Genomic DNA, 22,042 nt, shown 5'->3' on the forward strand with positions numbered 1-22,042 from the left:
TCTTCCTCTGTGCTGCTTCGGCCTTCTCACGCTCGTGCCCTCTGCTTTTACGCTCAGTCCTGCAGAAATGTAAATTACAAACTGAACTACGATGATTATACTTTTTAATTTAAATCTAGAAGATATAAATGAAAGTGTAAACATCCTGAAGATCCAAAGAAAAAATTAAAATCAAAAATGGAGTTGTTTGCATTTATTTCGACACAATCTAATACAGTAAATATACAATAAAGAATTGATCACAAAATACATTATTACAGTAAATGAATTGCAAAAATGTGATGAATGGCTATATAAACAATATAATATAAACATGGTAAAATGTACATTCTTTACAGCTTATAGATTAAAAAAATAAGATTACTTCAGTTGTCACTCACTTTAAGAAAATTCTTACAAATGATCTTGTGTGCCAAATGAATCATATAATATACATTTCAGACGTTAAACAATCAGCCATGAAGCGAAACCTATAACAGCCATGCATTTACCGAGGTCGTACTTCACCAACAACGTTTTCAGTTTGCACATGTGCAGTAGTTTATTCACATAGCTTAAATCATATCATATCATAAATCACTGCCAGGTGAGTTCAAACAATGGCTAGATTTTCCCTGTCATGTCGCTGTCTCATTGCCGTCACTTATGATGTCTCTTTTTGTCGTCATCTTTGAGCAAGGAGAACAGAACGGCACCCAAAGCTACAATGCCTACACCTGCTGCAGCTACGCCTCCAATCACAGCTGCGGTTGTAACCTGCAAAAGACAAATGAGCGGCAGTTAATGGAAGTTAAGGGCGTGATGAAAATAGAATTATTTGACTTGACTCTCGGTCAAAGCAGAAAGTAACTGAACTTCTGAGAGTTGTTGCACCACTACAGGACTACACTACACTACAGCAACATTAGCTAGCTCGCTATCAAGCCTGCTGTGTCTCAATGATGACAGCAGTAGCTAAAACAAGTGTCCTCCATTTTAGACTCCATGGTGTGATCACCCACCTTAAAAGAGTCCAATGTGTGAATTTGCTTATCAAAGTTCACCAAAATTAAACTTTAGACAAATGCAAAATTATTATTAACTATAAACTCCCCCTTCTTCCCGCTCTTTGTGCAGTGTGTATGGTCCCAGGTTAGGGTTATTAGTATAAATTCATATAAGCACATTATTAGCTGAAAGAATGAGGGTATCAAAACTAGATTTTGACACAAGGCAGGCAGGTAATGAAGCAGGACCCACGTGAAGGCCCTCATCATGTTAGTTGACACTGTATTTAAGTAATGTACAGTGCTTAACAAATGTATTAGACCACCACCCAGTGTAAGGTGTTTGCCACCGCTGCCCTAAATTAACAGTATTGCTGATGACCAAAATATTTTATATTTCTGTAATGGTTAATCCACCAGTATGTGCAAGCCAAGCTCTTTAATCAAAATGATCTCTTTAATGCTAAAATATAATTATTGTTGTTATCCATGAATTCTCAAATTTACTATTTTACAAAAAAGCAGGAAAAAATAGTAAAGCACATTATTATTTTTTTGATTGAGATGCCAAATTACAGTTATTTACTTGCATTCCTGAACAGAAACATTTGTTTTGTGGTTGCGAGAATGCAAGCTGTCATCAGGGCCAAAGGAGGTCGTACAAAACATTAAGAGTTTTGGTTAATATATGTGAATAAGGACTATTTAGTTGTTCCAGTTTCAAGATTTCTAAAATATTTGTGTTTTCTCATTTTTATGACAGGTGGTCTAATAAATATATTCTCACATTCCTAAACAAAGTGACAGATGGTGATAATGTCACGACCCAATTGTTGCTGAGGAGCCTGAAACTGCAGTACCTCTACTGGCCACTAGTTGCTGACTCCAAGAAAACACTTTACGGCTTTTCATGAAGGGCATAAATACCATTCCCACAAGACGGGTTTCAAGAGCTATCGCTTCCACTCGTGTGTGTGTGTTAGAGAGCTATATTGTTGTTGATTGACAGGTGTCTCAGCCTATCACAGCCAGCCGTGGTGCGCGCTGTATTTCAGCGGGTAGCACCATCCTGCAGCAATGATGGACAGTAAAGATGTATTCAATCTGGTATCCTCTGACTTCTTTTGCAGTCTGGATAATTACGTAAAGCTTCATCTCAGTGAAGGTGACAGATGCATTAAGTGGGTTGATTAAACAAGCATTTTTTGAAAAACTCAAATCAGCTTGTTAATCATCCTCCGTTGTTTGACATACCAGGCAATCACAATTTATTTAGTACCACATCTGCTTCTTATCAACCAGATAGATTGTGTTAGATCTGTGTATTGTTACGAAGAGGTTATATGATGAACTTGTCCAGTGTCCAGGTGCAGACACACACCAGGCTGGGATTTCCCAATGAAACAACTGCATCTGTAATATTGTGTTATGATTAGTGAAGAGGTTTGTTTTTAGCTGAATGACTTTTATTTCTCTCAGTTTCTTCTGAAGAGAAAACTATGAATTAAGAATTGAGATACATACTTCGATCTACTCATTCATTCTAGTGACACCCTGTAATCTTGATGTTTATATTTTTATACTATTAGTCAGCCTCATCCTGCCTTAGACATTTAGTGTATTTAGTTATTACCTCGCTATATGGTAGTTTTCATTATGAGTGGCGGACTCTGCCATTCCTGCTCAGCATTCAATTGGCGAACCACAAAGTGGGTTTTATCGTGAAGCAGGAAATTTAAACCACCAAACCAACCAGGACATAAGTTAAGGTAAGTTGCATGTTAAGTAGTGTGAGTAGCAGCAGTATAAGAACCAGAGGATACCCACCTGTCGAGACTCTGGCTTGCCGTATCGCAGCTCTGTGACAAAGTGCTCACAGTTGTAGGTGGCGACAGAGTACGGCAGCTGCCGACCCACCATCCTACAGGCCTCCCTCACGATGATTCGGCGCTCGCGAGGCTCGTACTCGTCATCCAGGACGTTGTTGACGTGGAAACGACTGGAGCCAACCACCTCCCAGATCTTCTGACGCCTCACCTGTGCTGTGCTGCTGTCCACTACCATCAACAGGTTACCAAAAGGGCTTGAATCTTCACCTGTGTGTGTGGAAGAAGTTAAAATAAAAAGGCTTGGAGAAGAAAAGGGATGCAGACAAAAAAACTACCCTGTATTTTAGTAATTAACTGACAAAAGGTGGCAGACAGAGGGTTATACTGTAGATGGTCTTCTAAGAGAAATGTAGTAAATGCAGCACTCTACTCACTTGGAGGCATCAAATGAACAATTTCATTTCCACCGATGTAGACAGCCCAGTGCTCATATGATCCACGGCAGATCTCGATCAGGTCCCCGGGCTTTGCACCATTGTCAAACTGAAATAATAAGAAAAACAGTAAAAATGTAGATATAAATAAGCATAATAAACTTGACATGTGGTCACTGTAAATGGTCTGTACTTAAAGGAACCCCCATTTTGTTTAGAAGACCTAAGCTAGCAAACATGGAAGTAAACAATGCACATTTAAAAAAGCTTGAGGACACTCACAATACGTTTTGATGAGAAACACTGAACGTAAACATAACTTTGTTTAAAACTCCACAGGGCACCTTTAATAACGATGTTTTGGAAGTCACCTTCGTACAATCGACTGCTGTTCCTGCTTGAAATAAGTTTACCCCCCAGTTTACATAGAGACTTGGCGTGAAATGTTGTGGAAAGAGAGTATGTGCACAGATACAATCCAAACTAGTCAGCACCGGGAGGTTTCACTTCCAGCTATTTGGTGTTTCGTATTACACGACGACGACGACACATCTTACTTCTAACGCATTGTATTTGTTGTCTATGTTCTATATTCTTCCACAAAGACTCGGTAAAATGTCTCTTTTTAAAAAATGACTTTCTTTTTCTTACTTTAGCCACTTCTGTTATGCACTGTAATCCGTGATCACTTAAGACATAGACGTCTAAAGACAGCAGAGCTCAGCAGCAGGAGACTCACCATTGTTGGAGCCATGTCTTCAGTTCTTCGTCTGTCAGGTAAGAACAGGGGCTTCGACTTGCAGCCAATTTATTGCTGCTGGAACTGAAACCTAACTGCACTTGCGTTTCAGGAGCAAAAGTGTGACACGATGACGGGTGATAAAAGCCGATATGCAAACAGAATAAAGATTAGATAAACACACTCTGTATAATCACGCTGCAAGGCATGTTTTACTTGAGAGCGTAAAGGCTAAGTTTCATTTCTAGTGAATTGCACAGCAGGTGAGCTCATGCTACTTCAAGGCTCTCTGGGTTAAAGTTTCAACCAAATTGCAATTGTCACGTAGTGCGAAAACCTCTGCATGCTGCACAGCAATGAGGCCAAACTACTCATCATCAGTTCAAAAAAAAGAAAAGGAATTCATGTCTTATTTCAAGGTTTTCAGAAAAAAAACAACTCCTAACTTGAGCTGAACTGAAAGGCAAATAATGAAACATTATCTAGAATTTCTGAAGTTTAATTGTGGAAATGATGTTTTTTTTCCCACCAGTTTACTGTTTCAGAGGGTTTTGCAGTGACCTGACCTTCGTGCTACTTTGAAGAAATCTTACCAAGTCATTGTTACTTACTCAGTAAGCATAACTGTATATATTTAACATACTTCTGTAAAATATTTTTCCTGTTTTTAGTAGTAGATTCAGATCAGAATTGTCCATTATGAACATTATGTTTGGCAAGTGGGATGCAACTATATGCAATGCACAAAGGTCCATGAAGGGTAAAACCAGCCTACTCAACAGTTCCACTGCACACAAATAATAATTGTCTTTATTGATTGATTAATTAAGAGGGCTTTTGGTAACTTAATACACAATGAAGAGATCTGGTGAAAAGACAACAGTGCTTCACTTGACCAACTCACACAATTCAAGATGGAAGATAATCAGTAGCCTGTACATGCAACACACATGTCCATCTTTAAGCTTATTATGGAAGCAAACCTTCACCTTATTACAGAGAGTCAAAGATCGACAGGTTAGTTAATGAAACATCCTTCTGGAGTACATTCATTTGTCAATTAGATGGCTCACAATACAGTAGTGTATGGAGGGTTTTCAACAGTATCCATTGAGGAAAATGTTTTGGAGGCGCGTAGTTGGGAACATATTTTGAGTCCCTACATGTAGCTGACCCAGATATTTTTCTCATGAGTCGCTGGAGATCAAATCCGAGCTAAAACGAGAGCAAACATTGGACTTAATTTTATCGAGTGGCCAGAAATAAGTCACCAATCGCACGATAATGTCGCTCTGCGTCAGCTGAATCATCAACAACTTGTTAAGGTGATAGTATGTCAGGGCTGTGTGTCTGCCAGCTTGTTTTGGAGTTCCTCTGCCCCCTAGTGGCCAAAATCTATGAAAGCAGCTTTAAAAATCTAACACACGTGCACAGGTGTAGCAGTGGCAGGTGAATGTTTCTTTCTTATTTGCAGGGAAGCATCCAAGCTGCACGACCTGGAAGTTACATTTCTCCCCAGTTCCTCATTAAGTGCTTAAAACAGGAAGCCCTCAATCAGGGATCCCACCGGCCTTTTAGCTCCGCAGGATGTTTGGAGAAATTCCCCCCAGTCAGATCAACGCTGCTGTGCCTTTTATTAAATACAGCTGTAATACAGTATGTCCTGCGTCCCGGCCAAGAATCTTTTTTTCTTCTTTCCTTTTTCTTCTCTCTCTCTCTCTGTATTTTCTCCTCACTGTTCAGCTCTCCTCTGGTTGTCTTCACCTCATTGACAGCGGACAGAAGCCAGTGGAGGGATTTGACACCAAACATTCATCTCTCTTCCTGTCTGTCAGCGCTGCCTTTTACCACCGCACCTGTTGAACTGCGTGCCATGTATGCCGTCACCTGCCCACCGCTTCACCCAGCCTCTCAACATCACATACTGCATGCTTTCTCTCTCTTGTTCATTTCTCTCTCGCTCCGAGCACTAAACTAGCCCATTGAAGTAGAAGTATTTGAGCACTTGAGCCTGTATACTTGCAGTTTCCGCATAACTGTGTAAAAAATGTATTTCTGTTGAAGAACTAAAATCCATTACATGATTTTGACACAACATAACTTGACTTTTGTCATATTTGAAATCAAGGTGCTCTTGCTTTATTGGTAATTTAATTCAATTTTACTTTTTGTTTAAACCTTTTTCGTTGTGTCATTGTTTTTTTTTTATGTTTGTAATATAGATTATTTGGTGAAATGTGAAGGTTTTTTTTTTACCTTTTTGAAAAGGAGATGATGCATCTCGAGAGTTTTACAATTATCAATCAATAATCTGGTCTGAATCTTTGCACAGCAGGTAAATTGTGAAGTACGTAATCATCCAGTATGAATTCCTAAGGATTCTGGGCTCGCTGTATTTTGTCTCCCTCATTTTTTCTTACCTGCTTCGCACCTTTTGTCTTCCCTTCTTTCCATGTCCTTGTTTCATTCGTTCCTGCCCTCTCCCATTTTAATTTTCTCTCTCAATTACTTCACATCCTTTTGTTCTTCCCACCCTCCCGCTCACCCTTCCACTTTTGGCATCTGACCTTTCACACTGGAAACTGTAGTGTGTGTGTGTGTGTGTGTGTGTGTGTGTGTGTGTGTGCTGTGTTTAATCAGGGCCTGAGGCAGAAAGCAGAGCTCTCATCTCTAACGCCACCCCCCTCATATCCCTCCTAATCCCTTCGTTGTGGGTCCAGACTACCTCTCCTCTGGTGACTGAGGAGCAACGATAAAACCCTCGATGAGCTTCGACCGGCGGACGCTCACTTTTCCCACCACCTCCTCCGACAGTCAAACCCCCCCCCCTCCCACTGCACCCCACTTACTGTAGGTTCAAGCAGGCAGGGCCGCGTCAGATGCCGGCCTTTGATATGCTAATACCTTCCTCTTTCTTCATGTCTTTTTAAAGTATTGACTGGTGGCGCAGCGTGATGCTCGGCCGGTGACACCGAGGGAGGGAGCAGATATTGTTGAGAGCGTTCTGTTTAGTCAGTGATTTGCACTCTTTTCCTTCAGCGTGTCCTAAAAGAAAGAACCTCTTCAATCAGCTGAAAACAACGCATGTTGAGGACTTTGTGATGGAGACGGAGGAGTGGCGACCAGCTGACAGACGGACATTCACCGAGCAGGAGAGAGTTGTCCCCTTTTATTACCTTGATCTCAATCTCAAAGTAATAAAAGTACACACTTTTATTATCTGGCCTGTTTTTTTTACTATGTAAATAACGACACAAATTCACACATGAGAGAAAAACGTACATATCATTTCATTTCACTCATTAAACGCTGCTTTAAAATAAGACATACTTTAGGAAGGGCTTTTAGGTTTGATTTTATGGCTTAAGGGTTAATATGTCATTTCATAATAGATCAATAACAAGCCATTAATGACAACAACTATTGGGTTGCCAGGTTGTCAAAGTGTGTATCCCCCTTCAGCTTGCACTTTTCTCTAGCTTTCTCCTTGATGGCTTATTAGAAAGCGAGAAACGTATCACTCATGCTAACATGTATAAATTCAGACTTGATGGCTTATCAGAAACAAGGTCATCAATAAAAATGTCATTTGGAAGTAATGAATACAAAGTTTAAAAAAGTATTCATTATTACGATAACTGCTGAAGGGTACTTAATGACTTGTATACAACATGTTGGACTTGAATTTGACTTCATAACTTTACACCTTTGCTTATTACTGAACTGTAAAGCCGTATTAAATGTTAATGAATCATTAATTAACATCACTAAAGCCATATTTTTTCCAACCATATAATCTCTAACTTTGGTTTATAAGAAAGTAACAAATATTCTGAAAGGCAAAGGGTAAACTTTATGTCCTTGTTTGCTGAATAATAACGTCATTTTGGAGAAACTGTCCTGCAGATTTTAGGGAAATGAAATGGTGACTGTATTTTGGTGTCTTAGGTATCGGATTGAACTCTGGTGCTAACTCAGCCTACACTACATTTTACAGCAGAACAAGCCCAGCTGAAGCTACCTACCGTCCCAACATCCAACCACAGGCGGACCGTAAATCATGTCGGCTGTTTGGCAGAAGTCGTGGATCATCGTACAATGGTTAATTAAAGCCAGATCAATCCCGGTGCCACCGGTTCTTTCTTTACACCGCGTCTACAGAAGGCAGTCCCACGGTACCTTCAGCCCAGCGAGCGATGAGGAGGAGGAGGAGGAGGAGGAGGATGATGAGGCCTGTGATGTTTGCTCAGGGCTAGAAAAGAGGCTGCCACTCATATTTGTACAGAGAACAAAGCCACGCAGGCTCTCTGGCACCATATGAAAGATGTGTTTTCACAGCGCGTACAGCAAATACAACTGTTCACTTTTCTTTTTTTTTTTTTTGCTTTCTTTTCCAAAAGCCATCGCCAAATTTCAGGAAAATTAGTTTTGTGCCAGTTGCCATGGTGACTGGTCAGCGCAGTGGGCAGAGGATAGTCGGGGGCGGCTGGGGGCAGAGTTCACATCTGAGTTCCTTATAACTGCAGTGGTGGCATACTGCGCATAATTACACTGAAAGGCTGTTTAGATACTAAAAGGAGAACAATGGTGGAGGTGAACTTAAGACCAGACTTTAAACTTGGATGTGATTTTCAACCTCTGCACAAAGTGCTGACGTTTTTTGTGTCTCCATCGTTGTCCATGTGTCACTTGTTTTGGAGATATTGGGTCAAAATAGATAGATTGTGCTTTTTTGTTTAAATTGGTCATTTTCAAAGTAAATTTAACCAAAAAGGGGCCAATAATTTCAATCATGATCAGTTAACAAACAAACAAAATATTTGTTTTCATGACAACTTGAGCTTCTCAGTTATACTTTTTATGGTAATATACACAGTCTGTAATATGTCCGAGTCTTCCTCAGATGGGACAGACACGCAGTAATCGTGTCAGCGAGCTCACATGATGCAAAGTGGGACTTTCTCCAACTGTAAAAACAAAAGCTTCTTATCTGCGCTAGTTGGTTTCAGTTCTTCCATTCTTCTGGATCTTTTTTTCCTAGCCAAGAATTTTTGCTGTGAAGAGAAAAGAGAAGAGAGAAAAGATGCCAGCGACTGTAGAGTTGTCATCTCTGAGACTCAGATGACATGCCAATGAGCTCTCTGCTGCTCTGGCCAGTAAAACTCAGAGCAGCGAGCAGCATGGGATGATGGGTGATGTGAAAGGGGTTTTTGGTCCCCTGTGCAGACTTCCTGCTCTGGGCCAATCAACCAAGACAACTCATAACACAGTGTCCCGGACAACCCCAGGAACTGATCTGACCCTGAATGCAACTCTGACCTCCTCTGTAGGCCGTGGCCTCAGTCAACGAATTGATTTGTATCAATCAAGTGTGCATGTGTGCCAATATTTAAAATTCATTTTTCTCTGTTATTGATTCTGTAAAACTTTCTTACAATAAATTACAAAATTTGCCTCTGAAGAAAAATGTATTCCCGCCTGTTTCCAGTGCGTAGATAATGGATGAATGGATGATACCATCGTTATGTCTCATCCCAAGACACAAATTTAAAACAATCTATAAGTATATAAACTCAAATCGTTCATGGTCAATTTTCTAGCCAATGTCGGCTACAGCGTCTTCTGCCACACATGGCAATGAGTCAGTGTGTCTTTATAGTGAGAAAGGTTTCTTGTTGTAACAAGATTTGTTGATTTTTGAACAAGACTATCTGAATAATGTGGTGCAGTATGTAGTAATACCATGAAAAATATCATGTTATCACTTGAAATGGTAAAACAAGCTCAAACAAGATCATTTTCTTTTCATAACAAGAACATTTTTTTCTCATGGTGGCGACAAAACGCTGCCGTACAAATGTTCCTACATTCAAGTGGAGTAATTTGCCTATTTTTTCATTTCTTTTAAGAATATAATATAATGGCGTTTTATGGGGGGGTGTTAGAAAACATAGCCTTTGGAGGAAGTGGGCAACACTACACCTTGATAACATCAAGGGATTCATTATGATGACACATGATGGACCCCCCCTCCTGGATGAACTTCTTCTGCCTTATCAACCATTCTGCAAAAGGCCAAGTTTGCTGCTGACCTGCTGTGTTTTATGTGTTTTGTTAAGTTGGTTGAGATGAAATTTGTGGTTCTGTTACAGACAGTTTTAGTGATTTCAGTCTGTGCTGGAAAAGAGCCGTGGAGGAAACGAACTCTTCAGAGTTCAGTTGTCAGAATCAGCAGACAGAAGGTGGATGATGATTCACAGGGAGACGAAGCCGCCTTCTGCTCGTCCTCTGTGGTCTCCTCTGAGAGCTCATCCATGTGACAGAAAGAAACGGCGGATATTTTAACCAGCAGGCAACAGCTGAGGGGTGCCCAACTGCTGGTGACTCATTCAAAACATACTGCTTTCTGTCGGGATGGAAATTATGCCCATGTGAACAGAAGAGGGAGGAGCAGTGAAAAAATTGCAGTGGCTTTTTCAGCTTGAAAACGGTGAAAGTAACAATCCACGACAGTTTCGTATAAATAAAGATCCATTTTGCTACCAGGGATTCAACCGGGTCATGAAAGCTTTTACATTTGTGGTTTAACACGCAGTGTCTGGTAGCTCTTTCCCAGGAAAAACCTTCTGTTGCTCGAATAAATGTCGTCTCTGGTTTGTGTGGAATAAAGACAAGAAGAGGTTTGCATGAGAAGTGATGGCAACCAACAGTAACAAGAAAAGAAAACAGGAAAAGAGCAGAAAGTCGGGCCTCGCAAAGCTTCGAAAGTCACGGCTGCTACATCAGAGGCGACTGATTCAAATGAAATAGAGTCAAACGAGCCCTTATACAGAACTTATATATATATATTCATGTTTTTTTTTTTACCCTATAAGTCAGGGTGGGCTGCATGTCCTCTCAAATCACACATTTCATCCATCATCACACACATTTCAGTTGGAAGATCTTGATTGACGTCCAGATATTTTATTTCCAAACACGCTGATAACGTCCTAACAAGCAGGTATAGAGCTGTCTCTGCACAAACAGAATGACATCACCATCGCTTTATCAGAAAGCTTTCCAGAGGCGGAGCTACTGAATAAACAGTACATATCTCAGACAGATTACAGTTTGAATTTGCCAGCAAGTGATTTCTACGATACATCACTGGCAGCTTCTGCTCCGCCGCTGATGGAAACTGTTCCCATGTTTGCACCGACCTCTGCACAGATGAGGTAAGAGCGCTGGACAGTTTTATCTAGATCTTAGTTCACATGTGGCTGTGAGTCAGTGTATCTACTGTATATTCATTACCACTTGTACAAATGACTTGATGATAAGCCGGTGCTCGCCCACAGGGCACGGCACAGAGCGCTATTGTTCGGCAGACCTGTTTTCTGACACAGCAGCTCTGTGTGAAAGCCTTTGACAGGACGAGCCCTCGCACCTTCGCCTGAGAGTCGTCAGCTGACTTTGGCCCGGCGCTGCCGGACTGACACGTCCTGACGTTGTTTGCACAAGGCCTGGCCACGGATGATTGATTACCCCTTATCTCCCCTGGCGAATCAGAGCCTTAATTGAGCATGGTTTGGTTACAGATCCCTTTCTCTGTCCATGAAAGGCTTGGGCAGCCCTCTGGCTTCCCCCTCGCGATGAATGGCTGCATTCTGGGCCAGACCATGCTGTGGGCGGGCCTTTGTCTCCCTGACTGATGGCTTTGGGTTGTTGAACAGCTTCCAGGAGATCGTTACTGACTTGATCTGACAGAGCTGGTGACTGGCAAGGCCTGGCGGCATCCGCTGCCAGCACAGACAGCTGCAGAGGGCGGGGGGCACAGTGACCCCCACTTGTATAACTTAGGTTGCCCACTGCAGCAACTTCAGTTTCACAGCTTAAATGATTTCCTGCTGCAGATGTGCCCCTGAGCAAGGCACTTAATCCTTAATCGCTCTGGACCCGGGTGGATGGTGGGCATACAAAGTGCTGGACTCTGACCCCTTTAACCGAATGTCCCTAATCTTAACCAAGTACGTGAACGTAACAATATGAAATCATGCTTTATTTCCTACACGTGTATATTAAATTGCAGCAGATAAAGAAAAGTAATGTAACACAATGTCATTTTGAAACCTTACAGATACGTCGCATTGTTAAAAACATAATTCGGGCAGTGCAAATTGATAGTATATTGTCTACAACAGGGCGGTCTTCGATCTGTTAAGACCAGTGACAACTTGGAGTAGTGTAAAAATGTTTATTGCAAAGGAAGTGGCGATCCTAGGAGCACAAAGAGACGCGATGAGCAGAATGAAAGCTGAGCGGCAGAAACAACGATGAGTGGCTGGAAAACCGGAGAGGAGATGATGAGCTGATGGCTGGCAGGTGCACAGATGGGAACAGGTGAGTTGAATGCAGCAATCAGGAGAGAGCGGGGGGGGGGGGGGGGGGGTACACCACACACACACACACACACACACTAAAACCAGTGACACAGCCGTGGCCATGACGAGATTATCACCAACACCTACTTGAAATTTTAGTTTGATGCAATTTTCATCAGATCTTCTCTCCATTTTAAATGTTTTTTACATAAAAAAATAAAAACAATGATCCCAAAAGTGGGACATGAGAACAACAGGAGGACAAGAATCAGCTGCACAGGTTCCAGATGGAGTGACGGAGTGAAATGTTGCCAAACCTTCCTTGAATCAATGAAGGATAAAAATACATGACGTGTCTGTTTCATGGTGAGGAGGAAAGGCTAACAGAGCGGGTGGTGCTGCTCTTGTTGTTGTGGTTTGGTGGTGAGATGATTTTGGCAAAGTGGAGACGAAGGAACTGGCTGCCGCTGCACTTTTTAATTAGCTTCTGTTTCCAAGCTTGACTCTGTTTTTTTTTTTTTATTTGTTACCGCACAATAAAGCTCTGTTCAGAGTTTATCTACGAAAAACAAGAGCTAACCTTTCAAAGCAGGGTCAACGAAAAGTGTGTGAGTGTGTTTTCTTCTGTGATGAAGGTCACTAACAGGGCTCCCACACACGTTTTGTTTTTACTGAAAGGACGACAGAAACTGTGGCTATCTCCTCTCGTCTTTTCCCTTTCATAAGCTTATCTGGACCACCTCCAACCTGGATAAACATTTTCTGAAAAGCACAGAGCTCCTGCTTTGTTCCTGACTGTAACAATGATAATGATTGAGACGGATTGGTCTCATTGGGGAACCAAATCTAAATATGCAAACTCTAAAAGAAATATCTGAAGGTTTAAGTTAAATATGTCACGCTAAATCAACTGTTAAAGGTAGCCTTTTTGCTATTTCCTGTATATGTTGTCAAACATGTAGCGAGGGCCGACAATGTGAAAACCTTTCACATTCAGATGGATTCAGAGCGGCTTTCGGACGCAAGAGAAGGGACGACGATCTCCAAAGCGAAAGCTCCTCCGTGCACTTGCCTGTGGAACTGAGGTGAGACGAAAGCCAGACTGGTCCTGCAGCACTGACCTCGGCTGAACTCCCCACATCACAGGAACTGATTCCTTTTAATGCCTCTTTGCCGAGCAGACGCTTTCCTGAAAGAAAATCTCCAAACGGCAAACACTCTCGACACGTTTTTCCATTTGTACAGCTGGATGTTTAATGAGGCGGTTCAGGTTAAGATTCAGGTTAAGTGCCGAATGTATTACAGCAGCGGGGGCTCTCTGGAGACCTGAACCGATGACCTTCTGTTCATTAGCTGCTTTTTCTTCGTGCTAATGGACACAGTAGACAGGCTGGAGATGCTGCAGCAGCCTCGTATCTCGGAGATTGTGATTTGTCTTGTTTTTTTTTCTCTCAGCATCGTAGCGCTTTGCCGTCTGTGCAGCTCTTAGACAAACCTGCCTGTAGAATAAATTTGATCTGACTTTTAATCGAACACCTGTTGCGAGCGAGAGGAGAATAAAATGCAGCTCACGGCAAACGAGAAGTCAGACTGGGCGTGCGGTCCTGTCGCCGTTTTGTCTTTCATAAGCTTTTAGGTGGCTGTGACAGAAAGCAGACTCGTCACGGAGAGCCAGCATCCCTGCTGCGGCACCATGGGAAAAAACAAAACCCTCTGATATTTAAACCACGTCAGTTCTCCAGTGACGTTTGCCCTGTCTCCCACCTGCAGTATGAGTCACTCTTCAAAGCACACAGTCTTTACACAAACATGAAATATATGAATCTTATCAAGCTCTGAAAACTGAATCCTAATTTTTAAACCTGCAAGTTGGGAACACAACATATCATCACCCTTAAAGTTGATGAGGCAAACTTGTTAGCAAGCAGTTGCTTATTTACACATCCAGCAGTTACGGAGCAACATTAGGATTCAGGAGTCGTGTTTCTGGCCACCTGGAGAATCTAAATCCAATATTCACTCTCTTTTAGCTCTGTTTTTTCCCCCCTACCAACTCCTGAGGGAAATATCTGGCTCTTTAGCTGCTAAATGCTGCACTATGTTCACCAGCGAGTCTCTGACTGAGCAGGTCGTGTACGGCAGGTTTTTAGAGGTTTGTCACTGAAAACAGCCGAAAACGACGCTATGAGTGAACTAAGACAGCTAAACAATGAGCTGAAACGCAAACGCTCCCAAATAAACCAGAATTTTCTAGAAATTAAATCTGTATCATGAAACACGAAACAACCAGAAAATATTCTTACTGTAGGCCTACTACATTTTTAGGTAAGCTAGGCGTAATGTTGGCTGCTGCGCCACTTTAGTCGAGGCTCAAATATCTCAACTATTGAGTGAATTCAATTTTGGACAGATTTGGTGAGTTTTCAATGTCTCAACATTTAATAGATCAATTGGCACAAAACATTCATGGTTCATAGACGATGTATCCTGATGACTTTGGTGATCCCCTGACTTTTCCTCTGACTTTCAGTCTCTCACCTTATGAATGGATTGGGTGAACTATTGAATCTATTGCTTTGAAATTTGGTAACGACATTCATGTTGTCACCGTGAAGAATTGTGATGATGTTGTGACCCTGCCTTCATCAGGTCGCAATATTTATTTGTCCAATACTTTGGTTTAAGTTTAATATCTGCAAAACTAATTCCCAGGTGTACTTTGTGTTTCATGATAAGCAAATGTTAGCATGCTAACATGTTGAACTAAGACGGTGAACATGGTAAACATTATACTTGTTGTAACATCTGCATGTTGGCTTTGTCATTGGGAGCATGTTAGCAAGCTGACGTTAGCATTTAGCTCAGTGCAGCCTCACAGAGCTGCTAACATGGCTGCAGACTCTGTCTTGTTTTTACTTGACAAAATGAGATTTCAAGGACTTAATACTGACAAAAAATGACTTGTCAAGGAGGTTTTTCTGCGCTGCACAGCTCCAGGGAAATCATTGAACCTCTCACAATGCTGGCAGAAACTTTCATGCAACCAAGAGACATTTTCAATTAAAATCAAGTGAAGAACCCACAATGTGAGACTCAGACTTTATTGTGCCCGACAGAACAGACCACTGCTGTAAAATGTATTCACCAGGGCCTGATAACAAACGAGGCGACTGTGTTTTAATTTCAAACATGACAACCAAATGTAGATCCTGAGGGCCAGTTTAGGACCCATCCTGCACTCCCCCAGCCCCCCCCCCCCCCCCCCCCCGACATCCCTGTTTCCCACTGCTGCACTGAGCACCTGTCTCTCTAAAATCACAACAGCGCACAAGAGCCCCTCGTCTCAGGATCGCTAACTCACCGTGAATACGTAAAGAACAGTTGTGCGTGTTAGTGTAAACATTACGTTTGGCCGGCGGCCATCCCATCCTTCCATCCAACAGCTGAGGCTGAACAGAGGCTGAGCTGAGGCCGATCCCAGAGGGCAGCTCTCCTCAGAAAGAAGCTTCTATCTGACCCTGATGGAGAATCAATCACAGTCCTTCTCTTGGAGCAGACTGACCTCCTGTTTCACAGCCGTATGTTTGTAAATCATAGTTTCTCATGCACGGGGAAATCACTCGCTTACTTTCTAAACCCCCCTTTAGGTGGAGTGTCATCGCATAGATCTGTGATGGGCAACTGGAGGACATGTGGAGCTAAAAAATGCTGCAAATGGGAAGTTAAATCTAATATTTGAAAAGTCGGGTTAGACTGGAAGTTAACTTTGGGGGTGAGAGAGGCCGAATTGTTGAACTGATAAAACTGTTCTACGATGTCTTATTATATTGTTATGATGTCTGTTTAAAGGCTTAAGACTCAAACGTTTTAACTGAAAGCCTTTCTTACGAACACTGTGTGTTTGAAAGATGTGGGCATTTACCAGACAGGGGGGTCTAAGATATAGTTGCATGATGATGAAATGTATGATCCAGTGTTTTCGGAGCTTGATCTCTCTCTGACGTCATGATCTTTCGGCCTCTGCTGCTTTGATTTTGATCATTAAAAACTAAAATTATATTGATAAAAAAAATGCATAAATAAGCAGTGCTAGTTTTTATTTATTTTTGAGTGTGACGTAGAATACAATCAGCAGCAATTTAAATCAAATTGCTTTCACCCTGACCTCTTGTTATTGCCATCAAAATATTGTTGTAAACTCGTGAAAATGTTTTAAGTAAAGTGAGAAAGTTAATAGTAATTTAACAACATAAAAACAAACCTCCAGGTCAACTTAGTTGTGATTATTTTGTCCTGTTTTTCAAGTGCTTTTTATGGTTTACTTGTATTCTACAGTATTATCAATGTGATTTGAACAAAATATTAAACTATAGACAGAAAAACAACAACACTACAGGTTATCCCAGTTTCTTCTTGCAGCAGAAAACATGGCGATTGGATGTGGATAGTAACTGTATATCAAGGTGTAGCAGATTTAGTAAACTGTACCCATGTGGTACTCCATGCAGGTTTAAACAAACCATCAAAATGATTTACGGCTACTATCCAACCCAGAGCAGGAGGACGTCCTGTACTGTTCATCTTCTACACCCTATTTGTCTCCATCACCCAGGAAAAGAAATCAAAATTAGCAGTGTGTCCTCTTCCCACCCCCTGCACTGGACTGTGTAGATGATAAAGATTTAATAGGCGAGTGAAGGAGGGAGGGGGTGGGGGGGTTCTGTGTGGCAGAGGTGGCCATACATCTCCTCCTCTGCCTCAGTCCAAACAAAGCTCTCTGGGTACGGAGCGCTGAGGACCGTCTCCAGGAATAGCCCGATTCTGGCATCGCTCAAGGCCTTATAAAGCCAGGTACAGAGTCCGGATGCCAGGGATCGAGCTGTCTCTGGGCTCGGACGCCAGAGAGGAGCTGAGATACTGCAGGGTTTCTTTAGTCTTCACAGCCAAGCCATGTTTCTCTCCCTCTACCCTCTAACACTTTGACAGGAAGCCCTGTGATGGATCAGGACTCATCCGTGACTCTTCACACAAGCTGGATGTCTTTTATTGCACTGGAGAGCTCCCTGTGAGGAACCTTTTTGATATAGGGCAAGTTATAAATAAATTCAACTTGCCTTCAAACTTCAAACTCTTTCAACTCAAACGTCCTCTTTTTGCTACCTGCTAGAGCGGTACAGAACAACGGGTGACCAGCTGCCTCTGGACGGCACGCTAGCAAATTCGTATTTTAGTTCACTTGTATTACTCACTTCCTCTACGTGGAGAAGATTTCCAGCCGATGACCGAACCCAACAACGTGGATCCAGTCTTAAGAAACACTTTAACCAAGTTTCATTCAACTGCTTTTGCAGCTGCGTAAATCCCAGACGAGTGAAGAAGATTTGCTGCTTATAACGTGTAAATGTACATCCATATAAGGCCAGAATGAGAAGCATATTTTGATTTACAAAAAAAAAAAGGCTTACATGGTGCAAAAAGTGAAAACCAGTGTCTTAAGAAGAAGTTCATACTGGTCTCACGTGGTTAGCTTTTCACTCAGCATGTTTCCATCCCCATCTGATCACAACAATACATCTATATATAATGTATAAAGGTGTCACAGATGTTCGTTTAAAAGGTTGAAAGTAAGTTTTAAAAAACGTATCGTGAGAGGCCACAAATAACACAGAAAGGCAGAGAAACACAACTAAACAGAGTTGAATATACAGTGAGGAGAGTCGGCCTTCGTGTGTGCCTATACCAATGAATATGAATCATGAGACCTTTTACACCACGTGAACATGTTTTCTGAGTGAAAATATACAGATGGGTGACAAATTAAAAAGGAAAACAATAAAATTTGTCTGTCTGAGATGATCTGATCACTGTGAAGCCCGTAGCAGGTGATTTATATCATTTTCATACTGATCCACCCGCTGGGCCCTCTGGAAGATTTGCATTTGTTATGTTTGTTTACTAATTTATTTAGCTTTTTGTTTCATTTGTCACCCATCAGAGTTTTTCCAGTCCAGGCCTGTTACACACATTTAGAGTTACACACATTTTAAATTACAATTTCCGTATTTGTTAGCGTTCATTTAAAGACAATAGTGCATTAAATCTGTATGTGTGCTGAATCAGAGCAGCTTCCCTCACTACCAAGTATTCAATTCTGGTGGAGGAACATTGATTCCTTGTATTTTATTAACTTTTATTGGCCTAAAAATAGTGAGATTTAATGATACTGAGTGTAAAAAGGGCGTGTTAACCATGCAAGGGTGTGTTCAGTGTTAAAGAGACTGGACAGACAGACAGGCAGACAGACAGACAGACAGACAGAGGGTTGTAGAGGAAAATCAACGACGTATGGTTTCAGAAACAAGGCCTTTATCCACTGCAGCATCTCAGGCCACAGAAGCTGTATTTGTTTATTCTGCAGATTGAGCGAAACCTCTTTTTAGTCACTGCCAATGGCCCCATCTTTCCGGTTTTGATGTCGATGACAACATCTCCTCCCGGAGTAAACTTTGTTATCTTTGTGGGAACTTTTCTCCCTCATTTCCTGACTTCAGTCCACAGCTCTCCTTACCTGGAGCCGGAACAGGAGGCTTACTTAGACACAAGGTCGGCGAGACCTCGGTGGTGTGAGGGTGAGAAAAACAGAGACAATGTGTTCGAGGTGATCTCTAATAATGTGGGAGCTGGAGGTTTAGGACAGCCGGGTTTCCTGCTCAACAGAGTCTGTATCTCTCCCACTGTAAATCACCTTCTGAAGGTCTCTCACAGGTCTGAAGACCTTCAGAAAATAGTTAAATTTATATACAAAACATTAGCAGGAAATGTAAGGTTCAATCCCAATCATCAAAACCTTTCTGTTCCATCTCAGTTCCTAATAAGTGTTCCTTCCAAATGATCTCTGCAGTCATTTTTAAGCTGAAAGGGAGACAAAATACAGTTTTGTAGTTGTATTTTTGTCCATTTTCTGACGTTTCCTTCAGCTGAAGTGCGTTGAGCCTCAGTTGGCAAACAAACCAGGAACTAACCACAGCTGACAGTAACTAATAGCCAACAAACACTAATGTGATAATAACCAGTGTAATCCAATCCTAACCCCATTAAGACCTCTTATGTTCATCTGTGTGCTGGAGTTTTATAAACACACATGCTGGCACATTTACGCTCTCTCCTCTGTTGTTTATAAATGCCGACTTCGTCTCGTCCTGGACGCCAATAAAATCTGTTCAAAACACCGTGTTTATATTTCCACGCATTAAATCCACACTTCACTTCACACTTCACTGTAGTGATATCAACAGGTCCGCTGCAGATAAACAGCAGGTTGGCTGGACGCCGTATGGATTTCTGCTTTAAGCTCATGAACTTTGGCATAACTCAAATAACTCACCTAGATTTTGGCTTAATCACTCAGGTTAGTGGGATGTTTTTTTTGGCATTTTTAATTGTTTCCTGTGCCAGGAAGTAGATAATGAGAACTAGTACCAGAGCTTGCATTAAGATGCAGCTCGCTAATTTAAAAAAATCATCAAAAACAAGGGTAAAAAAGGTAGAAATCCAGTGTGCAAACAATCGCAAAAATATTGCAGATTCAGGCAGGATAAATAAAAGAGAAGCAAATGGATCGCTGCGATTGTGCAACAGAGAGAGAACTGCAGTCCTCGTGCAGAAACATGGACATGTAAAGCCTGTTTACATCCTGAGTGTCGAAATAAGGTACGCACCGTATTTGTGTCATTTCAACAACCACAGACTGTCCAGTATGTTGTGCAGATCGTTGTCCACTGTGATAGTTTGTTTTCCTCTCAGTATCAAAGCTCTGTCTCTTCATAGCAGCCATAGCAGCTTTGCTTTGGCACTAAGTGGTGGTGATGTGAATGTACCATGTGAAAAATGATGCCCTCTCTCACCTAAATCTAGCTAATTATTGTGTAAATGTAGTAATTGCAGTTGTTTTTAAACTCTTCCTCTGGGTTCTGGCACCATGACACAGGCTCAAAGCCATCTGTAACACACGGCTAACTTCAGGAGCTAATAGAAACATAATTAGCATTGTGCGGCCTATGAACACCGGCTGCTGCTGTCGTACATGTAAAACTGGTGAAAACAAGTCAGTTTATCACCACACAGTGTGTTTGGGTGAACTGCAGAGGTTTGTACGGGCTCACAGGGGATATGAGACCAGAGAGCAAGAGGGCCAGACGAGAGAGTGGGAGGCAGTGATTCATCTGAGTCCGACAGACTGTAATTACTGCATTGTCACAGACAGAAATAGGGTATATGGACTCTGTTTAAATGGCCTTTTAATAGCACAGAGGGGTACTTAGTGATTTCTAATCACTGGTGGCAGCAGCGGGTGTAATTCCGTTCCTTAATCTGATCTCATTAGCGGGGTCCTCGTCTGTAGCAGTGATTTATATTGATCGTCAAAAAACTCGTGGCTGAAATGTTGGAAGTTAATTAAGCGATAAACGAGGAAACAAATTAGTGAGTTCTGAATGTTGGTGTTGTTGCGCAGGGAAGTCCTGCCGGGGGGGTGAGGACACAAAGTCAGTCACACTGCAACCTGCAGGATGCTCATGTCGCAGTTACAGACACTTATTGTGCTTATTGATGCGTTTATGAATTATGAAAATACACACATACGCCTCTAATTCTTCTATTGATATCTATCTATCTACCTATCTAAGGGTAGAAGGTGCCAAATGCTGTACAGATTATAAAGCCCCTTGAGGAAAATGTGATTTGTGATATTGGGCTTTATAAATAAAATTGACTTGGCGTTTTAATTTGAATGACACTGCAAATAAAGGCTGACATATTAAAGACACTATATTTAGATGTATATTAATCACAAGCTCAATCAAACAGGGAGTATTCCAAGAAATCTGTGCAATTTGTTTGTCAGATTTGTCATTTTCGTATTGGCTGAATTACATTTTTACTGTAACAAGAAAGACTTTAAGACTTTAAAAGAGAATTGGAGCAGCATCCATATGGTCGCCGCTTCGAATCCCACGACTGTCTGGGAAGATGTTGGTGGGTAAATAGCTGAGGGGACCAAAGGTGGGGGGGGGGGGGGGGGGGCAAAAGAATATAATATTTAGTAGAGCATAGAATATTAATGCTCTGCAGATGTGGGATCTGACATCTGGTGACACGAGTAAATGGCTAGAAAGAGAGAAAATGGGAAGGCGACGGTGTCACTAGCTAGAAATGGATATTAACATGATGAAGACATGAGACAGAGAGCTGTATGAAGAGTTTTGGAAATATAAACTGTTATAAAATGTTTGGCAGCAATTGAAAAGTGACATAATATGAACATAATCACAAATGACACAAACGGAGTGGATTCATACATTCACAAATTCAAACTCACATCCGCATCTCCTGTTATAGTTATAGTTAAACACTGTGATGGAGAACAGACAGTTATTATCTCCTCAACCAGACACACAACGTTCATTACGACATTATGACTTTGCAAACACAGAACAGACTGTAAAAGACCCTGAAGTCCCTTCGAAAAGGTTTGAGGGAAATGAACCTCGCAGCGATGTGGGTTTTTTTTTTTGTTCAATTAATTTCTATCTATTTAACCAGAAACGCTGCATTAGCCATCAGGTTGTGATGTTGTGTTGATACCACAGCCAATGAGAATAGCCTCAATAGAAGAAGGACAATCCGGACTAAT

General features: G+C 41.6%; 1 protein-coding gene across 1 annotated transcript; it reads right to left on the bottom strand.

The window, feature by feature from the left end:
* Positions 1-639: 639 nt before the first annotated feature.
* LOC139297796 (phospholipase A and acyltransferase 4-like) lies at positions 640-4,003 on the bottom strand. Its single transcript, XM_070920595.1, has 4 exons — positions 3,989-4,003; positions 3,250-3,358; positions 2,814-3,082; positions 640-756 (listed from the first exon to the last, which is right to left on the bottom strand). The coding sequence occupies exons 1-4, from the start codon at positions 4,001-4,003 to the stop codon at positions 640-642; spliced, it is 510 nt and encodes a 169-aa protein (XP_070776696.1).
* Positions 4,004-22,042: the final 18,039 nt, after the last annotated feature.

The sequence above is a fragment of the Enoplosus armatus genome, chromosome 15 (genome assembly GCF_043641665.1).
Source record: "Enoplosus armatus isolate fEnoArm2 chromosome 15, fEnoArm2.hap1, whole genome shotgun sequence".
Classification (NCBI taxonomy): domain Eukaryota; kingdom Metazoa; phylum Chordata; class Actinopteri; order Centrarchiformes; family Enoplosidae; genus Enoplosus; species Enoplosus armatus.

Excerpts from the sequence above, each read along its gene's own strand:
- LOC139297796 (XM_070920595.1), bottom strand. Across the intron at positions 3,083-3,249 it reads TGTTCATTTGATGCCTCCAA|GTGAAGATTCAAGCCCTTTT; the intron begins GTGAGTAGAGTG and ends CCACACACACAG. Across the intron at positions 757-2,813 it reads GCAAGCCAGAGTCTCGACAG|GTTACAACCGCAGCTGTGAT; the intron begins GTGGGTATCCTC and ends TGTCTTTTGCAG.